This window comes from Crocodylus porosus, unplaced genomic scaffold (genome assembly GCF_001723895.1).
Source record: "Crocodylus porosus isolate Cpor-Errol unplaced genomic scaffold, CroPor_comp1, whole genome shotgun sequence".
Lineage (NCBI taxonomy): Eukaryota > Metazoa > Chordata > Crocodylia > Crocodylidae > Crocodylus > Crocodylus porosus.
The window spans coordinates 108,852,786-108,875,167 of record NW_017728931.1 but is presented as its reverse complement, the minus strand read 5'-3'; the positions used below and the strand labels follow the sequence as shown (position 1 = coordinate 108,875,167).

The following is a 22,382-nucleotide window of genomic DNA, read 5'->3' as shown; positions in this document are numbered from 1 at the left end:
GATTTCTAGATGCAGGTGTGTTTCTCTACTTCAGTTTCCTCACCTACTGAATTAGTCTTTGGGTGTGGATCAGGGCCCACTCAGATTCTCTTCCTGCTTATCATGGTTTTGCCTACAAATCGCAGAGTGTCCCGCTCCTGCTGGCGACTTCCTACATCCAGTTTCTCTCTCACTCTAAAATTGTTGGTTAAAATGGCTGGTGAGATGTCTTCATTTTTACAACCTCATTTGTCTGGTGATTGAAGTCCCCTGACAGTTGATCTGTTATGTGGTTACCAGACCACTTAGCAGAATAAAGTGCATTGGTTTGGCTACCTTCATTAGTAAAGCCATTTTTGAGCATGTAGACAAGGGGTGGACAATTATTTTAGCTGGAGGGCCACTTAACAAGTTTTGGTGAGCCATTGAGGGCTGCAAGGGTAGCCCCACCCCTTGATGGGAGTCCTGCCCCCTGGTCGCCAACTTGAGACCAAAATCCCACCCCCTAACCTCTGACCTTTGCTACCAAAGTCCCTCTTTTTGTCCCAGAAGTACTCCTTTTGGGAGAGAGGGGGAAATGAGGGGGGAAAATTGCCATCTTGAAATGAGGCAGAAAAATCATAAACTAAAAAAAAAAACCTACTATAACTTATTTTAATTTCATTTAAAAAAAAATTGTCCTGATTTATGTGTTTGCATAGTGTATTTAGAGGTGACTGTATAATAGGTCAAGATAAAGTATTACTCTTGTATGTTGTGTGTGGGGGGGGTAAGAGGATGTATGGGGGTGGTTGGGGAGTGGTTGTGTGTGGGGGGTGTGGTATGGGTATGGTGGGTGGGGTATGTCGGGGAGAGTGGGGAGTGGATGTGGAAGAGTGTAGGTATCAGGTATGTGGTTAGGGTGGGGGCTGTGGAAAGACTTGGAGTGGGAATGTGTGGGAGGGTGTGTTTGGGGGTATGCTGTGGGTGGGTGGCTATGGGAGGGTGTTTCATAGCTTCATAGTTGGTAGGGCCCGAAGGGACCTGAGCAGGTCATCACATCTGACCCCTTGCTATGGGCAGGAAAGAATGCTGGGGTCAAATGACCCCGGCTAGGTGATTATCCAGCCTCCTTTTGAAGACCCCCAGGGTTAGGAGCAAGCACCACTTCCCTTGGAAATTGGTTCCAGCTCCTAGCCACCCTGACAGGAAGTAGCACCTCCTGATGTCTAGCCTGAACCTACTCTCAGTCAACTTAGGGTTATTATACCTAGTTACTCTCCGTAATGCTTGGGGGAACAGTGTCTCTCCCATTCCCTGCTGGTCCCCCTTGGTCAATTTATAGATGGCCACCAGATCCCCTCTCAGCCTCCTCTTGTGGAGGCTGAACAGGTTCAGGTCCTGTAGCCTCTTGTAGGGCCTGCCCTGCTGCCCCCTGGTCATGTGAGTGGCCCTCCTTTGGACTCTCTCGATGCTGCCACATCCCTCCTGAAGCACGGCGCCCAGAACTGGATGCAGTACTCCAGCTGCGGCCTGACCAGTGTCGTATAGAGGGGGAGAATCACCTCCTTGGCCCTGCTCGTGACGCATCTGTGGATGCATGACCAGGTGTGTTTAGCCCTCCTGACCGTGTCCTCACACTGGCAGCCCATGTTCATCTTGGAATCAATAGTGACTTCAAGATCCTTTTCTGCCTCTGCACTGATGAGAAGGGAGTTCCCCAGCCAGTAGATATACTGCTGGTTCTTCCTCCCCAGGGGCAGTACCTTGCCCTTGTCAGTATTGAAACCCATCTGCCCACCTCTGTAATCTGTCCAGATCTAGTTGTAGCCTGTCCCTCCCTTCTAGCATGCCCACTTCTCCCCACATTTTAGCATCATCTGCAAATTTGAACAAGGTGCTTTTCACCCCCTTGTCCAGCTTGTTGATGAACATGTTGAACAGTGAGGGCCTGAGGACCGAGCCCTGGGGGACCCCACTGCCCACATCCCTCCAGGTCGAAAATGACCCATCCACCACCACTCTCTCGGCATTGGCACCACAGTTGCCTAATTTTTTTAATGAGAATGGGGTGAGAGACCGTGTTGAAGGCCTTCCAAAAGTCCAGAAAGACTACATCCACCTGTGTCCAAGGATTTTGTGACCTGCTCGTAGAAGGCCACCAGGTTGGTCTGATAGAACCTGCCTCGAATGAACCCATGTTGGTTGCCCCTAAGCATGATCTCCCCCCACTGGTCCCTCGCAGATGTGCTTTTAGATAATTGTCTCAAAGAGCTTTCACAGGACCGAGGTAAGACTAATGGGCCTATAGTTTCCTGGGTCCTCAGAGTTTCTGGAGTGTGCCAGTCCCTGGATCTGCATGTGGTGGCAACGAGCAGGGCCAGCCTCACCCGGAACCATAGTGCACAGCTCCCCATGCTCCCACCCCAGTCCCCGGCCACAGGTGATGGCAGCACATGGAGCCAGGCTCACCCAGCCCAACAGCACTCCTGCCCAAGTCTCCGGCCACACACGGTGGCAAGGTGTAAGACCCATATCGCTCCCACCAAAATCCCTGGCCGCACATGGTGGCAGGGTGTGGGGCTAGCCTGACTCAGCCCCATAGCATGCAGCTCCTACAGTGTGTGGGGCCCACCCAGCCTGGCCCCATAGCACATGGCTCCCTGCACTCCCATCCCTCTCCCCCAGTGGGAGACCCTGACTCCTGGCCTGGTGGGGCCTGTACCTGATTTCTTGCTCTTGCAGGCAGGCAGGCTGGGAACAGCCACAGAGCAGCCAGACACAAGCTCTGTCAGGCAGAGGTTTCTTGTCTCTAGTGCCCATGGCTCAGGGCTGGGGCAGGTCAGGCCAGGCTGGGGTTGAGGGGTGGTTGCCTAGCCACCTGAGCTGCACCTCCCACGTGGAGGCGCCGGCTTGCAAAGGGGCAGCCCAGGGCCAGGGCTTGCAAAGGGCTTACAGAAGGTCCCCGCAAGGCAGATGGAATTGCCTGGTGGGCCGGATCTGGCCCAAGGGCCATATTTTGCCCACCCCTGATGTAGACCAATTTAAATGTCAGCTATCTATTCATTCAAGCCAGACAAGGCCACTTGACATATGTTACTTACTTATTACCTATGCCTGACTCCTAGCAAGTGTGTGTGTGCAAATAATTTAACCCCTTGGAGTCAGATCTGTATAAAAATCATGCAAGTACGCAGGGCCATTAACCCTTTAATGAGCCCTAGGCAAACAAACTTATGGACCCTTACTTTTTCACTCAGTAATTATAACATGTAAAATAAGCACAGCTGGGCCCCTTCTTCGCTTAGGGCCTGAGGCATGTGCCTAGTTTGCCTATGTGTTAATCCAGCCCTGCTAGTAAGGTAACACACAATATTTAAAAAATAGTGGAGAAATCCCTCACATTCCCCACATAGAGTTGTTCAGGACTGGAGATGTGATGGGAACATGGGCAGGGAAAGAAGAGATTTGTGGAAGGGGTTATAGTTTTAATCTCACCTTCCCCTGTCCATCTGACAACCATCTTCCCTGTCCTTTGGGAACACTTAGGACCCTTATGGGGACCCAGTTCCATAGCTTGTCAATCCTAGCAGTGTCCTAAACCACTCATCAGATCACACAGCGAGACTCATTGTTCCCTCAGACTTGTCCTTGAGTAGCAGTTGTTTTTCTCTATTCTTACATCATCTGTTTTCCTGGTTCTTGTTACTGGGACGCTTTGGGCAGGGTGAGGGCAGAAGTGCATGGACAGGAGGCCTGTCTGTGTGATACGCAGACTGTCTTTTTATGGGTGCACACAATGGTTATGTTTCCAATACTGCAGAGCACCTAAGTTTTATTACTATAACTTATAACTTCACTTGGTATGTATTTGTAGCAGCTCTGTGGTAATTTATGAACTGTTTTTGACCTGGCATGTTTTTGGAGCGCTTTCTGTTGGACTACATACTGTATGTTTAGATTAATACAGGGCAATCAAAATATATAAAGACGCTGGAGAAGGGCTTTTCTCTGTGGTCAAAGGGAAAGGACGATAAGCAATGGCCTCAAAGTGCAGCAGAGGAAATTTAGGTTGGAGATTAGGAGGGAGTTTCTGACTATGAGGGAAGGTGGTCAAACATACTTCTATAGGTGTCCTGTTGCTACCTCTAGAAGTCGTGGAATCTCCAATGCTGGAAGTGTTCAAGGCAGGCTGGGAGATGCTTGGCTGGAATGGGTTAGCTGAAGGCAGAGTAGATTTGCACCTTACAGACTAACCAAAGTAGATATATAATTACATCTCTCTGGGATGGTTTTAGTCAGGGATGATCCTGCCTTGAGTAGGGGGCTGGATTAGATGATGCTGTGAGGTCATTTCTAGCCCTACTTTCCTAAGATCCTATTAACAATAAGCCACACAAAATAACAAACACAAAGAGTTGCTGAGACAATACTAGACTTACTTTGATGATTTTACCACCAGTTCTAGCCAACCCAAAGAACTGATTTTGATGAGAGGGGCTGACGCACTAGAACTTGAGCGCACAGAAAAGCACGGTCAGCTTAAAAATAACTCACTTTCAAGAGAGGGCAATTTGGGGGAACTAGAACAAGGCACAGATACACACTGGGGTTTTCCAAAGTCAGATCTTTCTAGTTTTAGGTAAAATAGACTGTAGACTGTTGTTTTTAAACAGTCTGCAGCTTTTCTAAATGCTGTGCTCCTTGTGCAATATAAACAAGATTTTGATTTTAAGGAGGCTGATTCATTATTTTATACATTTCGCCACAGAATACCAAAGAATGGCAGTAAAGAGACCACTATCCTCAGTCTTGTCAACTCAGCCAAGGAATTAAGTCTGAACTTCTTTCTTGAAAACTTTTTATTTTAGTAAAGAAAATGAATCTCCCTTGTCAATGCAACAGCATTGTAATGCTTTTATTAAGCCTGTACTTTCAGCAAGCAAGTGCCAAGCTAAGATTGAATAAGACTTTTAATATAAACATAAGAAAAAAGCATTTGCTTGTTGGAACAAATTAATGAAAAATGGTAATTTTGCTGAAATTTTGCTGACTTATTTTCTGCCTTTCAATGTTGGCAAGACCTAATAATAAAATAAAACAGAATAATAGTTAGTACTTAGTTTAACTCACACTTTTCACTGATAGATTTTAAATGGCTTCACAAGGATGGATACAAGTTATAGTTCCTATCGTGCAACTGGGGAATTGTAAAGCACTGAGCGGCAATATGACTTGTTTATAAGTGGCACAGCTGTAAAGAGAAATCAGCTTTCCAGATGCCCAGTCCAGTCCCAGAACAAAATAGTTTCTCTCTGTATCAAGAAAAATACATAATTTGCACCCATTCAGCTTAGCCTGCTTGAAGGGTAAGTAGGTCTCATGTAGAAGTTCATATGCAACAATACAGATGAAATCTAGACCTCATGTAGAAGTCTATACGCAAATGATACAGCCACATAGGGAATGATACAGATGTTCCCTGGCTGGGTTCCTGGCAGTACCAGTCTAACCTGGGACCTCTGGACTTTAAAGCATGAACCTTTGTTGCCTAACTAAAAGAGTCAGCCGTGTTAGCCAAACCTGCAGCCAGCTCATGAATCTGTTTGCCCAAACTCCACCAGAGGGAAATGAAGGCCTCACCAAGAAGATATGGAATAAAAGTATCTGATGTATTAAACTTGATTGGTGAATGCTTCATTTATAGAGCTTTTCCCTTGTCCTCTTAGAAATCCAGTTTAAAGGGAGGGACTCATTTAATTTTAATCTTTTTTGCTATTGAATGAATGAAACAGCATCTATGAGTGATGTGCTGCAGTGTTTGTGTTTAGCTTTGACTAAAATGAACACTATACAATTACTTTGCAGAAGGCGACTCAAGAAACTGTTCAAGGTATGATATCTGAATAAATCTTTTTGCCACTAATCTTTTGTTAATGAAAATGTTTATCATTTACAAAGTGATACTAATTTATCAAATTAAATACAATAATTTAACAATATATTTTAGAATGGAAACGTTGCAAAACACAGGGTAAGGTTTTTGTTTTTATGGTAGGGATCATGAATAAATTATATATTAAAGTACCCATTGTTGGGACAGCTGTGTGTAGCAATGACCTCATCCAAAGCTTATTGAAATTAATAGGAGGTTATCATGCCTGGTTACTCGCAACTGGAGTAAATTTTGAAAGCTGGATTTTTTTTTGTAGACTTGAAATGTAAGAAATGTAAACTAACATTAAAAAGAGTTGGCTAAAATTTAGGTGCATAGGATAAATAGTCTGAATTTCAGAATAGCATAACATTCAGTTTTAGTTGAATTCTCAAATTGTAGGTATTCTGATTAGAAAACTTTGGTCAGAATATTTAAACTTTAGTTCTGACAGCTAAAACTTCTCAGTTTATCCCAGCCATTATAATAGTTAAGTGTGATACAAATAACATACATGTAGCTTACAAAAAGGAGAGAAACACATATTTTTAATGTATATATATGTATGTGCACACACTTTTTGTTGCATCATTTGTACTGAATATACCTAAGGTTCCAGATCATATATACTGTACCTACTATGTTCACTAATCCTGTTGTGTTTAGACCCTGAAGTCCTAAATATGTGTTTAGATCCTGTAAGTCAAAAAATGCTTTGGGTGAAAAGAGATTAAACAACAAAGCTGCTTAGGAAACAATTTGTTTTCCTGTGAGAATTTTAATAAAACTAAACATTTTTTCCTTTTTAAAAAATGTACTCTGTGCTTTTTCATGAAAAGCCAAAAATGCTGAAAATAAAAAAGGTTCAGATTACCTAGGAAACCTGTCTTTTTATTTTACAAAAACAGATTTTTGAACATAAACATTTCCATTCAGCTCAAAAGCCATATTGCAAATACTGAAGAAAATTTTCAGTGAAAAACATCTGACCAGTTCTTATAAAAATGTCAGTGTGATGCACCCTCGTCTCCTGTCTGAAATTCAGAACTGTAATTCTTTCTTTTAACTAAAGGAGGTGACATTACAGAAATATTTGCAAAAAATATGAATGCTGAAAGTGGTGTTTATCTGATAAAACCAGAAAAACCTGCCAAACCATTTAAGGTAAGTTGTTATTTCTAGCATTTCTGCTGTTTCACACATACTGTACTGTTGGAGCTATACATATAATAGACAGGTACCATCTTGTAGTTAGGCATTGATGGATTGCTTAGCTGCCATAATAATTGGAGACTTTAGAGACAGACCCCTGATGGGGAAGTCTGTTTTTCTGAAAATCCCTTCATACTCACATTCTCAGTCCAGACCATCCACTTCTTTTTTATGTCCTTCAGTAGCCACTGTCACAACTATCTAGCCTATCCTGTTGAAAAATCCTTATAGTGAATGGGGACAGCAGACCTGATATATGCACCACAACAGGAAAATGTTGTTTAGAATGAAATGTTTCACTACTTCTAAGCAAGTTCAATACTTTAACTTTTTTCTGATTCTGCATAAAAATAAATGTTAACATTTCAGAGTTTTCTACAGGAAGATTTCTCATTCAATTTTAGTAGAGCATGAGCATTGGTATAATTTAGTGGCAAAACACTAAACTAAAGAGAATAGAAAACACATATTTTGCTTGGCAAAGGCCTTTTGGAGAAATTAAAACAGTTACAACCAGACTAGGGTTGAAGAGCACAGGGCTGGGTTTAGTGCAGCCTGAAACACAAAGCTGTTCATGATGAGAAGCTCTTTTTCAGTGAACAGGTGCATTTTTTTTGCATTTGCTGTTTCTTATTTATTATTGCTCAAGGCTGCATTTGGTCTCAACTGTACCTAATATAACCAAGCTCTGCAAGCATCTACGTCCTGTGACTGCTCATTTCTTCCTTGAAAAGGAAACAGGAAAAGAGGGGGAAAAAACTGGGTAAGCCCAAAGTTTGCTGGCTAGATGACATGGCAAACCTTTGTCACAGGATGTTTTAAAAAGCTTTTGTTCTAGCATCCTGTCAATGTAAACCTTCGGTTGCATTATGCTAGCTCCTGGCTGAGTAGAATTATCAGCCAAATGAGTGCAGGGTTGATTCCTCTATTTCTAATAGGGTTTGCAAAGCACATTAAAAATCTATATACATTTATATTAGGTGTTGTGTAATCTGCAACAAAGTTACCTCAGCTGCAGCCTTTGTTTTGTAGGCTTTCTGTGAGAAGTGTGAAGATGGAGGACGGACTGTTTTTCAGAGGCGTGATGGGAAGAGTGAGGATGGTCAGCCAGTGAATTTTAGGAAGGCCTGGGGAAGCTATAAAAGAGGATTTGGACATGTTGAGTGTTCTGCTGTTACCAGAAACTGCATTTAAGACTAAGTCTTAAAGTTAAGCCTAAAAAATCTAATGTCTAACTTAAGTTATGGTTTTTAAGGTCTGCCTACATTGTAGGTAGAGAAGTGACTTTTCTGCCTTTGGATGCACAAATTATCACCAAATATCAAGTATTTCCCTTGGGAGGACCCTTAAATTTCACCTCAGGTGAGGTCTTTGCACACCCCCATCTTTTATTTCAGTATCCCAAGTTGTGATTCACTGGGCACGTCTACACATTGTGCAGGGCGCGAGCCGGGTTGTGGCTGTTGCCCCGGTGGGTTCTATCCCCTGGTGTCAATTTGCGAGAGGGAGAAGTAGACTCGTAATGGTTGCAAGGAAGCTTTATTTGGTTTCTTACTTACGCCCCACTGATGTAGATGTGGCTGCGCAGGCAGTTACACTTGGTTCAGTCCTGAACTACGACAAATAAAGTCTCTCACTTGCGCACCACCGGTGTGGATGTGGCTGCACGGGCAGATTCCGTCCTGGTTCAGGTAAGAGATGAAGGGAAGAAAACAACAAAACGCTGGATCTTGGTTCGGGTGGGGGATAATCGATAATCGAGCATCCGTCCTGTTCCGATGGAACAGATGAAGGTAAAGTGACGGCTCTCAGGTCAGGTGAGGGCGAAAACAGTAAACCGCTGGACTTCCCAAGAACCAAAACAAGCTGATCGGCAAAACAGACAATTCTTCGGAGATTGAAAAAGCCGTGGGAAGCTGGCCAGGCCTACCCACGTAGCGGTGGAAGCTCCGGCTTCTGCTCCTGCTAGCTGACCAAGAGCGATGGATGCTCTGGCCTCCGCGCGGTATCTTTCTCGCGTCCGCCCTGGGTGGAAGCTCCGCCCCAGTCTTTATAGGCCAGATGACAAACCCAACCTAAAACCCCGATTGGTAGAATTTTCCCGCCAAAATGTTCGCGGGCTTTTCCTCAGGGGACGGGGTTTTCCCAGCACATGGCCAGGGGCCATGTAGCAGGCCAAATAGGGACTTTCCTGGATTGCGAGGAGAGTGCTGACGGCACCTGTTGCTGGGCAAAGCTTGCAGAGCCCAGCTGGAGCGGGACACAAATGTGCCTAACTGCGCAGTAATCACCGGCACTGTGCAGTCCTGGCACTGCACAGGTTGTTTCTGACCCTACTGCGCAGTAGTGACAGCATCACGGTTCATGTCTGCTGATACTACATCACTGTAACGACAAGCTATGTTACCATGGCTTGTTGCTATGGTGATGTAGCAACTCATGTAGACACGCCCACTGTAGAATACTCTACTGGCTCGTGTATTTTTTAGGGAGAACAAGTGTGTGTGGGGCAGAATGATTAAGATATTTTGCCTTAGAGCCAGAAATATGATTTTAAGCCTTGCTTTGGACTTATGCTAACATCTGCCTTTGGTCAGCTCATCAATAGGTGTTTCAAACTGAGAAACCAAAAGTGGCTACTAACCACGTCATTCCCCTGTGTGCCATTGACTATAGACATCAGCATGAGCTAACTCTTATAGTATGATGAGCTGCCTAGGTTTGGGGTAAGGGAGGAATTTCTTTGAATCCTTTCTTGATGTGTTTTTATTCTCTAGATGCTATTAGAATGATAAGAAAAACACTTCCCCAGCCACATATGCAATTTGGGGCTCGGGAACTGTGTTCACTAACTATGTACAAACATGCAAGGTCTAACTAGGCATGCACCAAGTAGTTCTGTTAGCTTGTTGTCTTAGGCTGTTCTGCAGCAGAATCCAGAAGTCCCACTACTGGGCTCCTCAAACTTTATATTGTGTTCTTGTTAGCATACTGACAGTACATTGCTACCTTTCCATAATATAATTAGGCAAAATGTAGAGATGCACGTTATAGACTACCTGGATTATCAATAATAATGAATCCAGCTGGTCTATAAGATGCATCTCTCTTTACGCTGCTTTCTGCCTAACTTCAAACTAACATGGTTATTACCTCTCTGCTCATAATTTAATTAGGAGATGTTAGTCACATTGCTTAATGCATTACTGGAAGCTGTGAAGATGCTATATTGGTGGTATAAGATGCCCTCCCTTGTATAGGTATGCTTAGAATTTACATGAGTCTCAAGCACAGAAAGTCCACCAACAGCAATCCTACAGTTTTGTTTCTGTACTCACTTCATGCTCACTATTGTCCATAAATACAGATAATCCTAGAAAGGGAGACAAGTAGTCCTTGACAAGCTGTGCAAGGCCTAATAGTAATATTGTCTGGCATCCCATGGAACTTCAAAAGGATCTCATAGCACCCTGGCTGAGAATCACCGAGGTCAGGTATAGATGGAAACAGGTATGTGGCTTAGGCTTATTGAGAATGTTGAGTTAAATATACCCTGAAGAGGCCTTAAAAAGTTTCTGACAGATAACAGAGCATTAAATTATTTTCTCCCCCATTATCTGACCAACTTCCAACTTTAACACATGTATTACACTTCTCAATGAGCAAACTAATAGTCCCCAAGTCCATTCTCTTCCCTTACCTCAAAATGGACACACACCAGGATTCAGCCAACTCACTGAGAAAGAAACCTTTTTGTTTTGAATTCTGTTGTGTGGTTTGTTTGGGGTTTTTTTTTGTGGGGGTGGGGTGCAGGGAAAGGAAATATTTAAGATAGTAGAAAGCTCTGAATGGGGATACCCCCGCATGCCCCTCTGGCCTGCTGCACTAGTGAAATACATGAATGACTGCCATGGTCTTCAGTGCAAGAAGCAAAATTGTTTTGAAGGTATCTTTCAATGAATGGGGTGGCAACCTATGGCCACATTTGGCCCACAGATGTGGGGTTTTGGCAGCATTCAGTGGTTGTGGGGGGGAGGCGTTCAGTAGTCTCTGTTCCCTGCCACCACAGGGAAAAGCACTTGTGCAGGGAGGGGGGAGTAGGGCTCTTACCTACCTGCCTCTACCCCAAACTGGGTCAATCCAGTCCACAACCTTTAAGGGTTGCCAACCAGTGTTTTAATAAACCAACTGCAGAGCTAGGGAAGATGTTAGACAAGCTTTTCGGCACGAAGTGCCCTTTGTCAGGTCTGGGAAAGAAATAAAACACAGCCTAAAGTAAATACCAGATAAAACAATGGCTTGTTTGATTCATATATAAAAGAGAACAGGCACTTACGGGAGTGGTAGAGGGCTGTTGAACTAAAAACAAAGGGCTGTAACAAAGAAGTATATTAAAAAACTGGAGACAAAAAAAATTGTGCTTTCCCCTTCTCCCACTTCTCCTGCTTTGGTGACTTGGGGTTTGTACATCTTGTTTTTTTACAAATTAATAAAAGGAAGTAATGACTGCTACTTAACAGAAGCCTGTCCTGTAGGATATGGTACCAGAGCAGTACCTCACCTAACAGCTATCTACTGTAGCTGGATGATGATGGTGCTTTTTAGCCTGCCATCCTCACAAAACAAAACATAGGAGAAAACCTCTGATTGTGGTCTTGTTTTTAAGCAAAGCCTCCAACTCTCATTCCTTGTGCACTCAAAACTTCCACGCATTTCCCTGGGATTTCCAAGCATACATGGAATACAAAACTGGGCCCTAGTGTTTGTAGGTCACTATGGCTTTTTAAGGAAAATGAAGCAAATAGTTTGCACCTGTGTTATCTCATTAGTGATTAGCATCTTTTTGAAATGCCAATGAATGCATTTGTTCTGTTCAGGAGGTGCATTCAAAGGCACAGAAGAATTTGGGGACCAGAATGGCCAACATTTTACTACCTATGACAGAGACAATGATGGCTGCACTGTATGCATCAGTGATGATCATGCATACGACAACTGTGCCAAGGATGTAGGATATTCTGGGTGGTTGTTCAGCCACTGTGGCATGGCTGATCTCAACGGAGAGTAGCATACAAAGGAAAATTGTGAAGGCTGGCTGTCTGGAGTGTACTGGAAAACCTGGGACTGGATTCACTCATTATTGTTTAGTGGGCTTAAAGTAAAATGTATCCTAGAACGCCAGTTTCTAGTATGAGATGACAATTAGCAGTTGCTCTTTTTTACATTTGTAAGCTGGTGCATATTGAAAATGTAACCAGCAGATCATAGAAAGCTGGGGTTGGAAGGGACCTCAGGAGATCATGCAGTCCAACCCCACGCTTAAACCAGGATCATTCCCAACTAGATCATCCCAGCCAAAGCTTTTTCTAGCTGGGTTTTGAAAACTTCCAATGACTTAGCTTCCACCACTGCTCTAGGCAACCTGTTTCAGTGTTTTACTACCATCCTAGTAAAAAAAAAGTTTCCTAATATCTAACCTAAACTTCCCTTTCTGCAACTTGAGATCATTGCTGCTTGTTCTATTATCTGCCACCATTGAGAACAGTCTAGGTACACTCTCTTTTGAACACAGCCCACCCCCTTCAGGTAGTTGAAGGCTTCTACTAAGTCTCCTCTCAGTCTCCTCTTCTCTAGACTAAATAAGCCCAGTTCCCTCAGTCTTTCCCTATAAGTCATGTGCCCCAGCCCCCTCACCATTTTTGTTACCCCCTCTAGACTCTCTTCAATTTGTCCATGTCCTTTCTGCAGTGGAGAGGCCCAAAACTGAACACAGTACTCCAGATGTGGCCTCACCAGTGCTGAATAGAGGGGAATAATTACTTCCCTTGACCTACTGGCAACACACCTACCAGTGCAGCCCAGTCTGCCATTAGCCTTCTTGGCAACTAGGGCATGATGCTGGCTCATATTCAGCTTATTGTCCACTGTAACCCCCAGGTCCTTTTCTGCAGAGCTGCTGCCCAGCCAGTCGGAGCCCAGCCTGTAGTGGGGTAAAGGGGAGGGTGGGTGGTAATTGGCAACTGCCTGCAAAGCCAGCGGGTGGTGGTGAGCAGCAACAGCCCACAGCAATCAGCATCGGTTAACCTTAGGGGGGGCATGTGCTTTCTCCCTCCCCTCTCCCCATCCCCCCATTACCTAAGCTTGTGAGATTTTTTTTGGTCCAATCCTCCAATTTGTCTAGGTCACCCTGAATCCTAGCCCTACCCTCCAGTGTACCTACTACACCCCCTGCTTAGTATCATCTGCAAACTTGCAAAGGATGCACTCTATGCCATCTGCCAGATCATTGATGAAGACACTGAAAAAAACCAGCCCCACGACCAACCCCTGGGCCACTCTACTTGATACTGGCTACCAACTAGACATTGAGCCATTGATTATTACTCTCTAAGCCTGATGCTCCAGCCAGTTTTCTATTCACCTTAGTCCATTCATCCAGCCTGTACTTCCTCAGTTTGCCTCTGAGAATGTTGTAGGAGACTGTATCAAAAGCCATGCTAAAATCAAGGTACACCTCATCCACTAGTCTCCCCCCAGCCACAGAGCAAGTCATCTCATCATAGAAGGCAATCAGGTTGGTCAAGCATGACTTGCCACTTGTGAATCCATGCTGACTGTTCCTAATCACCTTTTTCTCTTCCAAGTCCTTAAACATGGATTCCTTGAGGATCTGCTCCATTTTTCCAGCGACTGAGATGAGGCTGACTGGTGTGTAGTTCCTTGAATCCTCCATTTTCCCTTTCTTAAATATGGGCACTGTTGGCCCTTTTCTAATCATCCAGGACCAATCCTGATCAACATGAGTTTTCAAAGATGATGGCCAGTGGCTCTGCAGTCACATCAGACAACTCCCTCAGGTGCATCCCATCCAGCCCCATGGACTTGCCAGCTTTTCTAGGTAGTCCCTAACCTGTTCTTTCACCATTGAGGGCTGCTCACCTCCTCCTCAAACTGTGCTGCCCGGTGCAATAGTCTGGGAGCTGACCTTACCTGTGAACATTTATCCCGAAATCAAACATTATCTCAAAGTCATGACAGCCCAAAATATCTTCTCACCTATAGTGGCTGGGGAGACTCAACAGGTAGGAGGAGGGTGGCACATATTGGCAGCAGTTCTTGAATTTGCTGAGTTATTAAAATTTCCTTCCAGACTATGCCCAATATTTAAAGCTGGCTGGTTCTAATATTCTAATAAATGATCTCTGATTGGTTTTATTTAAATGTATTTGTTTTGCTGAAACTTTGGACCTGGACTGAACCAGAGATCTCTTGTGGACTTGGAAGGTGTAAATTAACTTGGATTTATATCCCTGGGAAAGTATAAGGAGGGTTTTCTAATCTCTAGCACTCCACAGTCAGGAAGGAAAGTTCAACACTGACCTGTTTCTTCTTTACCTTAGAGTTTATGGTAACGTCTGACAAGGCTGTTTTGTTTTTACAAACTATCTAAGCATCTTAACAAAAATATATCTATTACAGCAAAATAACATCAAATACATTTGGTTACTTCAATCACTGCTGCTACTATTTTAAGATAAAGCTATGATATAGTGTATTTGGATTATTTAATCTATGTTTTGCCCTTCTAATGTTTCCTTTCAGGCGTTGTGTTTTGTTTAATTGCATCTTGGTACATGTATCTGGCTTCCTTCACTTTGCTGACTAAGCCAGTTGTCACATCTTTAAGAGTCATGCCATGGTCACTCAGAAATAGGCTTTGGGGCCTTCTACTTAGCCATGCTTCTGTAGCTTGGCCTAGGTCCCTTGAAGATGGCTAAAGCTGGCAACAATTGACATCCACAAACCTTCTATTTTGTATCTAGGCTACCTTATGATTTAGGGGAACAATTTACACTTAGACCAGCTCCAAAACCAGAAATATCAATCCAGTCACTGAGAAGTACAACAGATGAAAGAGGTTAAAAGACCTGAAAGAATGTGGTCAAAGTTTTAAATAGAACTGGTGTCTTATTTAAAATATTTATTGTTAAGATGCAATTTAAATAGTCATATTTATTCTAATTTAATCAGTAATCATTAATAACCATTCTTATTTAATTTATTCCAATTGAAATATTCATATTTAAATTAATAATGTATAAAATTACATGAAGTTGCATGTTTATATATGCATTTACAGTTATCCTGAGTGCATTAATTAGATAAAGAAATAAGCAGCTGAATAGCAATGCCACTAACTAGTAAGTACAAGTAAAAGCACAGTAACTGTATTCACTTACTCATACCTAAGACTTTGAGATCTTATACCAGCCAGAGCAGAAAAATAACTCCACCTCTTCTGTTAATCACCAACCAAAGCCAAGAGCTCACAATGATAATTCAGCATATTGGAGTATTTGGTGACTTTTTGTTTTGATCCAGTATGGTTAATGGCTGCTGTAGGCAAATGTGTAGAAAAGCAGTTTAAGCTTATGGAAAGCACTGGTGTAACCGATTTCATAATTGTTGTGCTTAAATTCTGATCCTTTCTACTGTTATTACCATGTCTTCCTGTTAAGGTAGCTTGTTGTATTTTATGCTTTAAAGTTGTACCTATTTATAGAGTGGTGAATTATGGTATTGTTTAAAGTCTTCTTTTATATTTAGCCTTAATCATTGCTTAAATTCTGTACAGCCTCATTATCTGAACTTTTTTGCAATATCAGATGGCCTTGTCTCTAGCAAGCAGCTTATGGCTTTGAGTTTGCTCGCATGATGTTTCTTTCCTTTTCTATCACTATGAGAAGTTTTTCTAACACAACATAGTAATAGTTTTGTTACTAGTTCAAATTAACTGAACTTGGCACTAACCTGCTGAATCAGCAGATGAAATGATTGGATATATTAATGAAAGGTGGTAAGAGAGACCCATGGACAATGCCCAAAATAAGACATCAGAAAAAGGCCAAATTAAGAGGTGAGCTTATGATCGGTCTGTTGAACAAATGAATACGCTGATAAAATATGGACAATACGTTGACTGCAAAGAGACCAATCTGAAAGCCAAGGAGTCAAAGGTGTGAAGTTTAAGAAAACTATAAAAAGGGGGCAGCAAGAAAGTCAAGTGTGTTGTTGTCATCATAAATCTAGCCTTCAACACCTGTCTAGACCATCCCAGCTAATAACATACTCTTTGCTTCAGGAACTGAGTGGCCAATCTTTTCTGTTGAGCAAAGTAACAGCTGGGGTGAAATCATTGTACTACGTGTTTTTCTCTCTCTAAATATAAAAACTGCTAATATAATACTTGTTGTACTAATAAAGTTAAACTTTAATTTTAGGACCTTGAGTTGTCTGCATTTGTAGTTCACGTTCCACTTAAAGGTTAATTGTGCTTTAAGGATCTCTAAGCACTATCTGGTAAACAGTGGTGCTAGCATTCCCTTCATAATGTTGGGCCCTATTCCAGCTCCTGTGGAAGTCACCTGGATTAAATCAGAACTGGATTTAAGCCTAAAAGGTTCTTAAAAGTCTCTCTCTCTCCTGGAATGTGGTTATAAATCAGAGTTCCTTTTATTAGGATAGAAATGGTTCACTGTTGCCTTTCAAAGTGGTCTGGATGCCCTCTGGTGGAGGCTAATGTACTAAGACAGATCTGAAGCTAAAAAAAAATGCAGATTCCTAAGCATTATCCTTGTGCCCAGGTCAACAGTGCATTTCATGTAACAACTGGCTTGACAGATGCAATTTTCACCCCCAGGAGAGCATAAGGAGTTAGCTACAAATATAATAGGCAGCACAGTAGAACAACTTCACAGAGATAAAATTGAGGTACACAGTTTGGGCACTACATTTCCCATCCTTTTACACTAATTATATAGGTCTAACTGCTCCAACTCAAGCCAACTTTACACTTGGGATTTTTCGGAATATTTCACAACTTAGAGGCAAATACAAAAAGCTTAACACTTCACTTTTACTAAAAATGAAAAAGGAAAGTCATCACTTAACAACCACTGATGTTGTCTTTTCATTCTGGAAAACTGGTGATTAGATGTATAGCGTGCACTTTATACAGAACATGGCTCTGTACATGCAGCTAAATTTTTACTCGTAGGCTAATTAAGTGCCACCTGTGAGGAACACCACAGGCCAAATGGCAGGGGCCTGTGTGCCACATCAGGTACACAGGGTGGTGCGGGAGCCAATTTGGCATGTGGGGCTGGTGCAGGGCTTGATCTCAGCACATCAGGAGCTCCACATGCTGAGACTGGACGAAGGCCCAATCCCAGCATGTGGAGCCAAGCAGCAGAGGGCCCAATCCCAGCACACAGGGGCACTCATTTGGCTCCTGGGGCCAAAGGATGGGGTGCCACTGCTCTAACCTAAAATAATTTTATAAACTCAAAACTAATATATTTCAAACCTAGTATAGTACACTTAATTCATACTAGCACTGAACTTTAAAAAGTACAGAGATTTCAAATGTATGCCCAGAAAAAACAAATCCTGATGCAATCTTGAAAGAATGAAAATGTTTTGCTCAAATTCCTAAAACAATACACATTTAGAAACTTTCAAACTCAAGCAAGAATTTTTTGAACAGTTACCGGTGCCTTGAAAAAATATGTGCTTATATTTGTAGCTTGGTATCAAGTTAACTATAGCATTTGCCACAAAAGCCTGTCTTAAGGAGAAATGCCTCTAGCTGGCCTAAGTTTAACACTACATTTTATAAAAGATTGAATTAAAATATGAATAAAATTGTATTATTTATCTTTGTGACTAAGATGGAATTTTAAAATGGTGTGATATTTTCTTGTCTTAATGGTTAAAAATCTTTGATAAGGTGGTTTCATAGAGCTTTGATTTGCCAGTAATGCTAAACTTTAATTTGTTTGCCATTTTACATACTCATCATTTTATACTATTTTATACACTACTTAAAACAAAGTGTAATTTGTTATTAAAACTGCTTTATGACAAATGACCCAATGACTCTTTACTTCAAAAGCCAGTCTCTCTGTCTTAGCAGCTGAACAGATCTTCTCCATTTTGCTTTGTAAATAAAATTTAGATTGAAATGCAGCATCAGCTGAAACAACTCCAAGTTAAACGGACTTGGATCTGAATCTAACATAGCTTGTAAACCAAATCTGAACGCTTTGCATTGACACACAGATTTTCATGAAGTTGGAAAAAAGGATTTGTTTATTTCAAACAAGTATTTACACTGGACATACATCCATTACACAGAAAAGATAAATTACACATTCACAGATTTACATTTGTATGCCCTTGTCCAGGCATGTGCGCTGTAAGTCTGACTGGATTCTGTTTATTGTGGCTATACTCTTCATGTTGTTTTACATAATGGCCTGTTTCTTAAAGAAAAAAAATGCATCTGGCATGACATCAGCATACAAATGAATAATAAGCACATAGGTATATCTGTATCTCCTTTACCATGCTATCAGTAGTCCTTACAGCATGCTTGCGCTCAGTTATCCTTATAGTAATTATTAAAGTTGATTCGTAGCAGGAAGTCCTCTAGATGTGGTTGGTATCCCCTATTTACAAGTTTAGTTACCACTGGTGGAAAAGCAAAACACAAACAAGTGTTAATCTATATTCCACAGTCAGTCAATTCCTTCTCACAATGTTCAGATACTGTTAAAAACCTACTGCAGGAGTCTGGAGTACATGGAAACAAAGCTTCACTTCTGCACAAAGAAGGGCCCTCTCCCTCTCTTTTTCTGGTATTATGAAAGGGCTCTCAACAGCCAGACTTCAAAACAGGACTTGGGGCAAGGAAAGAAAGTAAGCTTAAAAATGGTATTTTACACTTCTAATTAGGGATCACCTTTCTCCAAGCCTTCTTCAAAAGGACAGTTTGTGGTGTTTGTAGCATTACATTAATTGAGCAGTAGGCACTACTCAGCTGCCCTGACTATAAATAATAATGCTCAATCTTTTCAGAGTCACAACTCAATCTGGGGTGAAAACTACTGTTGGTGCTGCCTCAAGTCACCTTAGTGGTTCTCAATGGAGTACTGCTGTCTCCAGATATAATCCTGCCCAACATCCCCTGAACACAGAGTTGAATGGGGCAAATGGAACTTTCCCCCCACTTCTGTTTCTGGGAGAAGTGTGTGGACAGACTGGGAAGGACTGCAGCACAAGCTGGCTCCTGCTTGCTTTTCAGTTAACAGAGAAACCTAGTAAGGCAGGAGAATGTGTATGCATGTTGCAGCCCTATACACCGGGCAGTTTTACCTCCCTGCATTGCAGTACCACAGCTGAGAACCACTACTCTAAAGGGCAGCTCTGTTGCAATTTTCCTGTGCCAAGTCTGCTTCTAAACGGGGCTCAACTGGACACTCATAGGATGAATGCACAACCCAACTATGAACTGAGTAATATTTAGTATCTTTAACAACAAAGGAGGAATTGTTACAAATTGGTGGACTTCAATATCAAGAAAAAGGTTATTTTAGTTTCATAAACCTTCCATGCACCAATGTGGAGGGAATCAGCAAGCAGTAGTAGCATGCAAGGAAAAGGGAGGTGTAGAATACACAGGATCGGGACCTGATCCAAAGCTACTAAAATCAACAGATGACTTTTCATTGCTCTTCAACGGGACCTGAATCAGGCCCTTTGTGACAGAGCGCATTTTGCAGTACACAGTGATCATAGGGGCATGTGTAGATGAACAAGCACACATCTGTTTTGTAGTGCTTAATATAAGGGTGTGTAAAGGACCAGGTTATTCTGCAAATTTCCTTACGGGAGGATCTATTAATCTCTGTCCAGGAAGCAACCATAGATCTCGTAGCATGAGATTAGATGTTTCCCAAAAGCGTTTTGGCTTCGTATCGGCTCTGGAAGCAGCCACTCTAACTCATCCTGAAATATTTGTTTTTGATGTGTTTTGTCCTTTGACACCGTTTTTTGACCCCCTTAAAGAATAAAAAGGGCATCTTATTTCCTGAAGGATACATCCTGACTTGAAATAGAACTTAATAGAGAATACCAAAGGAAAGCAGTCTCACTTCCTTTGGGTACTGGGGCCTCTAACAAAAAAGAGTAACAATATGCCTTTATTCACATAAAAATTTTATTTTTTGGCAGAAATATGGGAAGGGTCTGAAAGGCTGGTATTTGGGAAATATAGAAGACAACTCTACAAGTTTCTTAACCTGCCAGCAGACGTGATAGTCAGGAGAAATTCTACTTGATACAGAACATGAAACACTCTACAAAAAAGCTGCAGAGGCAAAATACTTGCCTGAAGGATTAATTTTAAGCTCCAGTTAGCAGAAAATATCCAGTCTTGCAGTAAGCTGCACCATTTAACTTGTACACAGATGTAAAGCAGAGTTCAGAGATTTTCTGCCATTATAGATATGATCATCTGTCACTGCTGACAATGCAAGTTTCCAAAGACCATCTCCCAGATAACTAGGAAATCTAACCATGTATTAAGGTGGGCAGCAGAGATGTTTGCCCACGTATACAAGCAAAAATTATACTTCTACGATAACTGCTAAAAAAAAAAAAATCAGATTTTTGCTACTAAGAACTTAATTAGTAGACATGAAGGGCACTTTTACACATATTCCTAGGGTGGGAGGGGTGGTGCTTAAATTAGAGGGACTCCAACAGCCACTCAATGAGCTTTAGTTCAAGCGCCCTCACTGCCATTTTTAAGCCTGGGATAATGATACACGAGATGCAGGAGCCTGCTGAAGTGTGGTAACTACCACTACAACTGGAAATCCAGCGCGTCAGAGCAGCCTCCACGCTCACGTATGGGCACCCGGAGGTATTACTGTCCCCAGAAATAATGAACTAATGAGCTCAGTACAAACATCCTCTTGCTTTGCTCACTTTGCTACTGTACTGTAAGAAGAAACTGCAAGCACTTACAGTTTTCAGGTGTTACCTGACTGATACAAAATAACAGAGGTGATCTCTTACCTTTGAATAAAAAGTGCGAATAATATTTGAAGGTATTATAAGATTGCTGCATCAAGCCAAAGTTGGGATGAATGGCCATTTGCTTCCCAGTATCAAAGCTCCATGACTGAGAGATTAATTGGCTGCGAAATTTCAAAATAAGACTGAAGATACTGTGAATGATGTTCATCACTGGGGCTGCCTTTTCAGTCAGTAGACCCCTAGCAAAACAAAGACATTTAGAAAACTGTTTGGTTCAAGAGAATGTAAGAAGTACCATACTGGGGCAGACAAATGGATACTGCTGTTCTTGTCTGTAAGACATGAGATGCCATACAGAAATGCCGTTCTTAGTCTTCTCTCGTTCTGACCTTTCCTGTTCTGTACATTTTCTTTTCCCTTATCTTTTGACCACCTTTTCTCCCTGTAGCACCCTTTTCATTTCACAAACCACTCAGAGGTACTTTCCTCTCATCCCTATTTCTTTTTTCCTTTTTCTTCTCTACTACAATCCCTATGGATGTCTATAGTTAAGCCTAGAAACAGTTACTGTGCATGAAGCTTGAAGTGCTAACAGCAAACGATTCCTAAAGCCAGTCTTTTCTCTTGCAGTTTCATGAATGTAGATGGTGACAGTCTGTAGCTTCATATTATAACTGCTACACTACAACACAGTCCTAAACTCCAAAACGATCACTGTACACGCATTAAAAGTGCATACAATACAGAAAGCATGACCTGGGCTTGCACAATCTTTCATCTTGGATTATATGTCCATAATATTTGTGCATGTAGACACAGCACAGCAAATTCACTTAAGAAGCTGGTGTTTAGTATAAACCATGAACTTCCTTTCCTTTTTGAAAAAGCAGTAATATTCTGAGTGCTTTTGCCGTATTCAGGTTTTACAAGATTTATAATCACTATTTTTATATGTTGGGTGAATCCAGGGCAGAGTGGCAGGACACAGCAGTTGCCTTGGCTCCAGACACATACTTTAGAGCCACACTCTAGACCTGTATTGAAGGCTTAGCTGTAAGTGTGTAGCACGTCATTCAGGCAGGAAATGAACAGTGGACAGAAGCAATGCAACGTATATCACTCCTTTGCCTGCTATTGGTTTTAGAAATTGTCATGTTGACATGTAGTGTTGTTACATTAGGCTTAGGTGAAACTCTGACTTTTGATTAGGTTGGAGATTAGGAAGAACTTTCTCTGAGGGTGGTCCAGCACAAAACAGGTTACCTAGAGAAGCTATGGAATCTCCATTGCTAGGGATTTCCAGAGCAGGTTGGGACAGATACCTGGCTGGGATGGTATAGTCAGGGATTATTCTGGCAGAGCAGATGGCAGAACTATACGAATTCATGTGTCC

The 22,382-nt window shown here is 42.1% G+C and overlaps 1 protein-coding gene across 1 annotated transcript in view; it reads right to left on the bottom strand.

Moving 5' to 3' along the window:
* Positions 1-18,238: 18,238 nt before the first annotated feature.
* Positions 18,239-22,382, bottom strand: part of TUBGCP6 (tubulin gamma complex associated protein 6) — a 30,171-nt gene continuing 26,027 nt past the window's right edge. Inside the window, exons 24-25 of the mRNA XM_019543470.1 lie at positions 21,029-21,228; positions 18,239-18,637 (exon numbers count right to left, since the gene is read on the bottom strand). Of these exons, the coding sequence (XP_019399015.1) occupies positions 18,546-18,637; positions 21,029-21,228 (292 nt within the window). The 3' untranslated portion in view covers positions 18,239-18,545. The remainder of the gene's footprint in view (positions 18,638-21,028; positions 21,229-22,382) is intronic.